Here is a 10,009-nt window from a genome sequence, read left to right as displayed (position 1 = left end):
TCTTTGCCAGTTCATTTCAAATCATTTCACACCAAGGTTAAATAACAAAGATTTACATGTAATTGAAGTATATTTGAATGGCCTTTAAAATAAAAACAGGTAATCTATCCAAACAGATTAGATTATTTATACCCCCCCCATGATCTATCTAGGAAGTGCACACGTGTTGACTGTTGCGCAACTATTTAAGTATATAACAGAAAACTAGAACATACATATTTGAGCTAAACCTGTACTTATTTACCCCCAAAAAAAGAGTGAGGCATTTTCATAGATTGCTTGCCCATTCCTACAAATAATACAAAACATCTTAAGTATATAAACAGAGCAGTTAAAGAATGTATACAAAGTGATTCCAAAAGAAAAATAACAGCTTTGATTCACAGCAGGGTAATGTTCCTTCCGGGGAGAAGACTTGACACGTTAGATTGTTGTAGATGCCGTTTTTCAGTTTAAATTGTCATGGTACACTGCAAGAACTTTAAGCAAAAAAAAAAAAAAAATACAATTAAAAGTTGTTGTTTTTTTTTATACTTGTCTTGTGCTTTATTTTTAAAAGATATTCCCAAAGGAGGATTTGTAAAATGCAACACTGAAGCTATAAAATAAATAAATACAATACTAGCATAAATTGACTACTTGTCCCAAACATTAGATGTTGCATGTTCAATGTAATGTAAGGGGTTTTATTTTACCGAGAGAGTGATAGATAAATGGAACAGCCTCCCATCAGAAGGGGTAGAGTAATACAGGGAGGGAATTTAAACATCTGTGAGATTAAGGTTTGAGTCTTTACATTAGAAAGATTAGATGGGACAAATACCACCAAATTCTATGTTTCTAAGCACACACATGGGCCAGCTGCTAAAACTGCTGTTCCACTTTCCTCTAAGTCAGGGGTGTCCAACCTGCGGCCCTCCAGCTGCTGCAGGACTACATATGCCATACTCCTCTACCAGTCCCTAAGCTGAAAAAGCATTATGGGAGATGTAGTCCTGCAGCAGCTGGAGGGCCACAGGTTGGACACCCCTGTTCTAAGTAGCAGATTTGGCACTTTATCCAACCGATCAGTGCTTGCTTTTATGTGATATGACATAAGTATTCCAAAAGTAAGTCACATGTTTGCATGATTAAAAGAATTATGCGTAGGAAGGGCATCAGCCTTTAACAGTACTGGGAGTATTGTTTCTAAAGTTTCATTTATTTAGTTAGTGGAACAACAACTTCAACAGAAAGGCTAAACTTAGCAGGCTTTTTTTTTTGTTTGTTTAACACATTTACCTCATCATACCCAAAGTTGGCAAACCCTTGTTGCATGGCGTCTCTTCGCCTGAAGGCCTCTGTACAGGAAGGAAAAAAATTGTTATATTACTGGAAAAATAAAACCGAAAAGGACGAGCTAGTTCAGAGTATTTCTACATACCGGTTTAACTGGTTTTAACAAAACTGTCAAAATATTTTGCATATGTCTTACAGCTGATTCGCTAAGCTGTGATGCTTTTATTCAATACATTGAATCATTTTCTCAAGCACGTCAGAATACATTTTTGGGCTAGATTCACCAAAAAGTCTGTGAAAGGGAACCCTAGCCAGTTTTTCTGCGCTGATCTGGTCTATAGAATATGCAGTCCAATCACTGATGTGACTTAAGAACTTTCACTTATTTCGCTGGGGATTATACAAGCCTTTCTTCCAAGAAATAGCTTGCCGAGACCGGTTCGTAATGCCTGGTACTATTGAGGAGCTCTTCTTCGTTTTTTGGAAGAATGTAAAGACTAACAAACTTTTAAGCTATGATATACAGCTTATGAAGCTCCCCAATAACATAAATGCTTCTACATAACACACACGTACCAGAAACACCGGTATTTATTGTGAAGTTAAGATAACGAAATGTAAAAAAGCAAAGATGAAACAGAACAGCACGCAGAAAAATGGGGGGAGGGGGGGGGGACAAAAAAAAAATACCTGTCATCGTCCGGAGCTTCACACAACACGCGACATAGTCATCAAAATACACTTTGCCGTTCTTACTGTAACGCTTTACCAGAGAACAGAGAGTCTGGGGGCTCACCCTGTAACCTGTAAAAGAGAATACACGGCTGCATTTTATCAGGTCTTTTTGCCAGTTCTTAGGGAAAAGGCTCCAAAATATTCTCAAACAAACCAACAACAGCAAGAAATACAGCACTCCATAGGCAAAGTGCTTTAAAGAAAACACTTTTTTTCATTTAAAGAGTACTCAAGTTATTCATGAACATTACTTTTTAGCAGCGATTTACATACAGTATCTATGTTTATACTGTTCTTAACCCCTTAAGGACAATGGGCGGTTCCTAAACCCATTGAAAACAATGCATTTTGAGCCAATACATGTACGGGCTTTGTCATTAAGGGGTTAATATAAGTACACCAGGGATGCCCAGGCCTTGAGGACCAGAATCAGGCCAGATTTTTTGGATATCCTGAGCAGCTCAAAGTGGTTTGAAGAAATGAAATTGTGTACAAAGCAATGAGTTTCCTAAATCCTTGTCTGTTTGTGGCCCTTAAGGCCCGGAGATTAAAATCCCTGATGTACACATGGTCATGTACCAAGTTTGTTGATAGACCAGTAAATAATATTTCTGAAAACAAACAAAGCGGTGCTCAATTCATGTCCAAATACAAGTTATCTGAAATTAAACTTATTAGCCCACCACGGCACACCAGATTTGTTAACTGTAATTATCCTTTATCCAAGGATAATACTTCTGGTCCCAAGCATTTCAGATAAGGGATACTCAACCCGTACTGCTAAATACTCTTACCCATTGCTGTAAAGGCTTGGTTAAACTCGTGCGGTTCCACCGTTCCACTCAAGTCCCGGTCAAACATACAGAAATTTTGTTTCCAGGCGTTCAGCGCACCCCACAGTTCCTTGAACTCATTGAATCCCATTTTGCCAGTATAGTCGGTCTAGAGTTGGTTGGTTAAGGTTTTTCTTTCCATCCACAATGAACACACAGCCATGGTCTGTCTAGAATGGGTCATATCTGCTTTGGGGCACCTACGTAGTGTTTACATACACACAGCGGGTATAAACGGCCTTAGCGAGGAGACCAAATACACATCTTATCAGCATTATAAGCTGAAGGGCTGCATAGGCACAGGTGGTTTATTTTATATATCAGTGACTTGGTTCACAGTGAATCATTTGGAACATATTTATGTTTTTATTCACTGTGTTCATTTACTATGATACATTACTATTTCATTGCAGCCAAAAAAAAGCAGACACACACACACATGGATGGGATATAACGTGTCCAAAGTTTTTGAAAGGATACATCCAACATGGCTATCATAATTCTACATGTTTCCAAGCTGAAAGCTGATGGGAACAAAAACAAAACAAAAAAGTTATTTGGTACGTCTCAGCAACCATGATTTTAGGTGCTCCTCCCTTTATACTTGTTGTGAATTAAGACACCCAGTTGTTAAAGGGACAGTCTAATGTTCCCGAAACCCCCTGTAAAAAAAATGCATATTAACAGTATTAATGCATTCTTCCAAAAAATACAATTTAAGCTCTTACCTGACACAGAAGAGGCTGGCCTCCTTGGCAAACACATCTCCGGCATGACATTTAGCTGGGGGGGGGCATATAGGATTCTGCAGAAACCCCCTATGCATTTGCAAAAAGGACCACGCAGCTATCATATGCTTAAGTCTATATGATGGCTTTCCTAACACATAAGAATTTACCGCAAGATACACGCAACAGAATATCTGCACTCGCAGGACACAACTGACCACCTACCTACCTACTTATTTAACATCTGATCTGGTCTATAGAATATGCAGTCTTCTATATGTGACTTAAGAACTTTCACTTATTTCGCTGGGGATTATACAAGCCTTTCTTACAAAAAATAGCTTGCCGAGACCGGTTCGTAATGCCTAGTACTGTTGAGGAGCTCTCCTTTTTAACTCTCCTGCAAACTTCCACTTCAGCAAATGGAACCTCTTTATGTTAGATCCGCGCCTCCCTTCCATCTAAAGAACAGACTTAGGAAGCCCCGAAGCTTATACGACTCTACAGATTTCCCTGAGCTGGCCCTTTGACTCAAGATGCCGGAATCTGGTCTACTTCCAATTCACACCAGTGATCTGAATTGCCATTTGTTGCTAGATAGTTTAAGCGAAGCAAAGAAAACTATTAGGTAAAGAATGTACTGGTAACACTCATTCTTAGAAATGTACCTCCCTTGTGTATTTTTCTGAACCCCTTTATTTATTTAAATGCTCCCACCACCCGATTACTATGGTTACTATGCTTTTTTTGCCGGGGGGGGGGTTGTCATAATACCCAAAGTGGAAGAATAGAAAACCAAAAGCATATAAGCCGGAGCATTAACCTTGTACACTTACGAGTAAAGGTCCCATGGATTCCAGACACCGTTAAGCATCTCTGTAGTTCTTCAGCATCTATTTCCCCATCCTACAGAATAACAGCTCGTTTAATATAAAATAACACTTCACGTGGTACCGGACAAGCACAGGGTTAAACTAAACTAAAAGAGCAAATTTGTGACAATATTTGTGAAATATATGACTTTCAATACTTTGGCGGTACAGCATTTTATTTTACTTTTTTTCCTTGTTTGCTTCCTATTTTTAGACATTACTTAAATGTTTGTTAGAGTCATACATAGCAAGACATAGTTTGAGGGAATTTTTGTGCATATGAGGACTTTGGTTTCTCAAAGCGCAGCTTCCTCCTCAAACTTTTCTGAATTGCTAGCACTGAAAACTACACCTAGATGAAAAGATAAGAAGAGAGATCGTTTGGGTTCCCAATGTTTCTTAAATAACACCAGCCACGTTAATACCAAAAAAAATGTTCCCACTGGCATGGCACCCTCCCTAACACGACGAAAGGAGATAAGTCCACTGGAGACAAATTTATGACAATTACAAGCCAGTAAGATTTTTTGCCCGAGATAAGTTTATCACGAGCAGGGCCGGCCTTAGGGGTGTGCGACCTGTGGACCTGCGTGCCCAGGGAGCCATAGCCGCAGGAGCGCCTGCCGGGAGTCAGGAATGAAAACATGTTTTTCTCTTTTTTTTTTATTTTTTATTTTATTTCACACGGTGGAGAAAGAGGGGCACAGATCGGTCGCTCATGAAGTATTCAGCAACCACTCAGCGCCCCTCACTCCGGCGTTTCAAGCTGATCGACGGAATATAGCGTCATATTCTTGCGCTCAGCTGTGAAGCGCGCACCGCGGCACAGCGGGAAGACGGACGCCTTGTGCTCCCACTGCAGCACTCCGGCAACCTGATTTGTGATTTATGATACGCCCTGACAAACACGTTAAACATAAACATACGGCGATGGGACACTGTGGGCTGCCTTTCACGGATTACCAAAATAAATGTAATCACTTAATTTGCTTACCTATATACATTAACGATTACCTTACTTAATTATCAACAGGAGACATTAAATGAGAATACCATACCTGCCCAGCCACCGATGAGAAGTAACCCCACATGGGATCACCGCCTGGATAAGAGGGGTGTCCATAGTATCCGGCATTGGCAGCTGCCATTGTCTGCCCTAAAGTTTGCATCTGCTGAGTGAAGTTAACCAACTGAAAAATAAAATAAGAATTTATATATATATATATATATATATTTTTTTTCATGTGTATACCAAAATGCATAAAAAGTCACTAAAAATGTTTAGTTTTAATAAGGTTGACCGTTTATAAAGCGTTATATAAAATACTTTAATAACTAATTCTAAAGTTAAATACACCAAAAATATATGTGCTCAAAATATTGAATTTAACATCCAGGACACTGCCTGCCATCATACTCACTTTAATGCATATGATAGCTGCATGGTCCCTTCCAATGTCCCTGGTGTGGCTTTTGCAGACGCATAGGGGCTACACATTTGCCCCCCTACCCCCTGGTTATTTTGTATGCAGGAGATCTGTTCGGTCAAACACATATCCTTCATGGGATATACTTACTGCCAGTCGGGTCAAATGCTGGCTCTGTGAACAGTGCGGGCAGGCATTTATTCAGCAGCCAATCAGTGGCACAAATGGCACAGCCGATGGGACCACAGGGAGGAGGGCAGCTGCAGCAGCAGGGCTGCCACTGCTAGGTCAGGTTAATATTTTTTTTTTGCACATTTCATTTTTCCTTTTGAAGAATACATATTAAAGTGCTCACATAGAGGAAAGTTCACGCAGGTTTAAGGAAAAGGAAGTTAAATTATTTTCTTGTGTATAGCTACGCAAAACAACAGAATTTGATGGCAGATAAGACCCGTTCGGCCCTTCTGGACTGCCCACGTTTCCTGGTGTACAGACTGAAGCCTTAATAAGCCCTTGGTCCTGTCTTAGATGTGGCATAGCTTAGATAGCTAATACACAAAAGGTGCATTTTTAACACATATGTACTATAAACACAACTACGTGGGTTTTTTTGGTAGTTTGGGAAGGTGGCAGATCTGCTTTAAGTTTGATTTTGTATTAGAATAAGATAAATAGGGCAATACATTTTCCCTGAACTAGCTATGCTGCGACGGCGACACTAAAATTAAGTTAAAAATGTATTGCAGAACCTCATAAGTTTTAACAATGGCCCGTTAAGGAATGTTTGTAAATATTACAACCATTCATCTTTCCCTATATACTACGCCGACGTTAATCAACAACCTTCCGATAGATATGAGCGCCGTATCAATTTGGCAGGTTCATTCATAAGTAATTAATGGCCTTGATAACAGCACACCAGTCACACGCGCATGTTTACTCAAAGAAACAATTCCTAGATATTAACAAAGAAAACATAAGCTGTAAATTGGGTTTGGGACAGTGCTTCTTAACCAAGGCTACGACTGATGGGGGGTAGAGGGAACCACACGATAGGGGGTACGGGAACCACACGACAATAAAAATCCTTATGATTTTCCTCCAGATGTTCTGTTTCTAGCTATCGGTATGTAGAGTAAAGTGAAGTCATACCGGTGCCTGATAGGACTGGTGGTGGTGGTGATGATGATGATTTGGACAGTTGGGTGAAGGGGTTACAGGGACATATTGGGCAATCCACTAGGGCTCTGTAACCATTAGACCCCGGAGAAATGGCAATTCTGAGGGTGCATGGACAGTGGGGTCTGGTTACTTTTGCTGCACTCTATGCTGCCATGTTACGGGGCACATATATATTTAACATAAATGACATATATATGAAAAATAATCCTCATCTGTACAGATCATCTCATGCACACTAGTGAATGACAGCTCCTATTTAAAATGCAGTTTACTCCAAGACTAGACCATTCTGTGTGATTCTGATGGGGGGGTGGCTGGGTGAATGATAAAGAGACTTTACTGGCTCATTCCGGCCGCAACTAGCGACCGGTGCCGTGACAGAACAGCGGGGTGAAGTGGAAGCTCTCGCCTCTAAATAGTACTACTGTAGTAAGACAGTCGCGCCCCGGCATACTCACGCCTCCGAACCCGGGAAAGGCCATTGTGGCGGCTGCGAAGCGGCGCGTGGAGAGACACGGGCAGGGACAGTCTGTGTGACAGCGAAGACTCTTCGGCTCCTCAGCAATGCCAGGAAATGTAGCGGACCAAAAACACACGCACGACCGCCTGGCCGTTACTACTCTCTTCCTATTGGTGCGCCACGCCCATGAGAGCGCCACACCTTCCTAGGACACGCCCGTCTCGGTGACGCCACGCGGTACGCTACGTATTTTCCAGTCGCCGCACCCAAGTGGACAAAGATGACTTGCCGGTTTCCCGTTACTGCTATTGGCCGGCAGTGGGGTCATATGACCGCTACCTGCTGAGAAGGTTCTGCCTGTGTGACTTCAAAGTGTGCTGCTGTGATTGGCGTGTAATCCTGATGCTAATTAAAGGGCTGGTGACTCCACTGCGCATGCTCACAGCTGGATCTATCTATTCATTATCGTTACTAGATTCATTCATCAGAATTGCATAGTTCCCTAGTTTCCCTCTTTTGACCTCAAATGCCCCCCCGCCCCTCTCTCTCCTCCCCTGATGCCCCCCTTTCTATCGCCTCAAAATGTGCTGTGAATGTTCAGCCCTAAATGTTACAATGTATTTATTGTAACATAAAAAAAAAATGTTTATAAATGAAACCGTTAATAAAATGCATTATTCTTCTAAATGCCCCATATAAATAACACTTTAGAGCAGTAGTGGATTTACTTTATTATTTACAGCACCCCCAGCTTCCCCCTCTGCAGCCACTGTTCTCGCTGCGGAGCGCTGTGATATGACATCACAACCCACCGCTCCATGACTTAAATGCCCACAATGTTTTAAATGGGGGAAAAGAAAAAGAGATCTCCCTTGCAAGCAGCCCATTGAGCAGCGACACAGACGTTCTTCCGCGGGGGGATTGCCGTCCTGAGCCGTCAACCTAGGCCAGCGTACGTTCCTGTCCCAATATCACTTATAAAGTCTGGATAAAGCTAGAGCCTCTTTTGCGATGTTGAAATGTTGTGTGGTTTGGTAAAGTCATTGTGTAATTACAGCATCCAACATGCCTGAAAGCTTATTTATGGCAGGTTTATTCAATAAGGTTTGCATTGCCAGTCGAGCTATGGAGGCAACCCAAAACCCCACTAAACAAATAACTTTTAATAGGAAGACGAGTTGCTTTAAACCTTTGTTGAGTTGGATATTGCAAACTGTTGCCATCGACTTGCTGAGGTCAAGATCTTTACAACCAAGTTTGCTATTAAGGAAGTTGAGATGAGTTGGCCATGAAATTTGCTGATCAAGTCTGTCAGTTGAGTCAGCATTGAGTTGGCGGTCACGGTGGTCGTCAAGTCTTTTAGTCTTGTTGAGTTCTGGGAAGCTCAATTGATTTTGTCATTTTGGAGCTCATTTTAAAACACACTCAAGTCAAATGACTGTGGATAGATGAGTGGAGTTAATCCAACTCAGAGTTTAGGTAATAGACTCCAGAGAGTGATATCTTAGAAACATAGAAACATAGAAACATAGAAAGTGACGGCAGATAAGAGCCAGAAGGCCCATCCAGTCTGCCCAACCTCTGAGTACTCTCCTTTAGTACTTGCCCTTATCCTATATCTAGCTTGGCATTATGCCTATCCCATGCTTGCTTAAATGACTTCACTGTATTAACATCTACCACTTCCACTGGGAGGCTATTCCATGCGTCCACTACCCTTTCCGTAAAGTAATATTTTCTGATGTTACCATTAAACCTTTGCCCCTCTAGTTTATGCTTGTGTCCTCTTGTTGTGGTTTTATTTCTCCTTTTAAATAAACTTTCTTCCTTTACTTTGTTGATTCCCTTTAAGTATTTAAATGTTTCTATCATATCCCCCCTGTCCCGTCTTTTTTCCAGGCTATATAGGTTAAGATCCTTTAACCTGTCCGGGTAAGGTTTATTTTGTAATTCATAAACCATTTTAGTAGCCCTTCTCTGCACTTTCTCCAACATATCTATATCCTTCTGGAGATATGGTCTCCAGTACTGTACACAATACTCCAAGTGAGGTCTCACCAGTGATCTGTACAGCGGCATGAGCACTTCCCTCTTTCTACTGCTAATACCTCTCGCTATACAACCAAGCATTCTGCTAGCATTACCTGCTGCTCTACTGCATTGTCTACCTACCTTTAAATCCTCAGAAATAATTACCCCTAAATCCCTTTCCTCACACGTTGAGGTTAGGACAGTACCAAATAGTCTATACTCTGCCCTTGGGTTTTTATGCCCCAGGTGCATTACTTTGCATTTATCCACGTTAAATGCCAATTGCCACAGCTCTGACCATTTTTCCAGCTTACCTAGATCGTTTGCCATTTGGCTTCTTCCTCCAGGAACATCAACCCTGTTGCAAATTTTTGTGTCGTCGGCAAATAAACATACCTTTCCATCAACACCATCTGCAATATCACTAATGAAAATATTAAAGAGAATGGGTCCAAGTACAGAT

The 10,009-nt window shown here is 41.3% G+C and overlaps 1 protein-coding gene across 1 annotated transcript; it reads right to left on the bottom strand.

Moving 5' to 3' along the window:
- Positions 1 to 376: 376 nt before the first annotated feature.
- GCA (grancalcin) lies at positions 377 to 7,660 on the bottom strand. The gene is made up of 8 exons (XM_053471044.1): positions 7,514 to 7,660; positions 5,505 to 5,636; positions 4,411 to 4,480; positions 3,327 to 3,370; positions 2,808 to 2,955; positions 1,969 to 2,082; positions 1,282 to 1,340; positions 377 to 479 (listed from the first exon to the last, which is right to left on the bottom strand). The coding sequence occupies exons 1-8, from the start codon at positions 7,535 to 7,537 to the stop codon at positions 453 to 455; spliced, it is 618 nt and encodes a 205-aa protein (XP_053327019.1). The 5' UTR covers positions 7,538 to 7,660; the 3' UTR covers positions 377 to 452.
- Positions 7,661 to 10,009: the final 2,349 nt, after the last annotated feature.

Source organism: Spea bombifrons, chromosome 7 (assembly GCF_027358695.1).
Source record: "Spea bombifrons isolate aSpeBom1 chromosome 7, aSpeBom1.2.pri, whole genome shotgun sequence".
NCBI classification, from domain to species: Eukaryota; Metazoa; Chordata; class Amphibia; order Anura; family Pelobatidae; genus Spea; species Spea bombifrons.
This window is presented reverse-complemented; position numbering and strand designations above follow the sequence as displayed.

Coding starts and splice junctions, on each gene's coding strand:
- GCA (XM_053471044.1), bottom strand. CDS start 7,537: ATGGCCTTTCCCGGGTTCGGAGGC. Junction 5,637..7,513: donor CCTTTCCCGGGTTCGGAGGC/GTGAGTATGCCG, acceptor TTTATTTTTCAG/TTGGTTAACTTCACTCAGCA. Junction 480..1,281: donor CCAACTTTGGGTATGATGAG/GTAAATGTGTTA, acceptor TTTTGCTTAAAG/TTCTTGCAGTGTACCATGAC.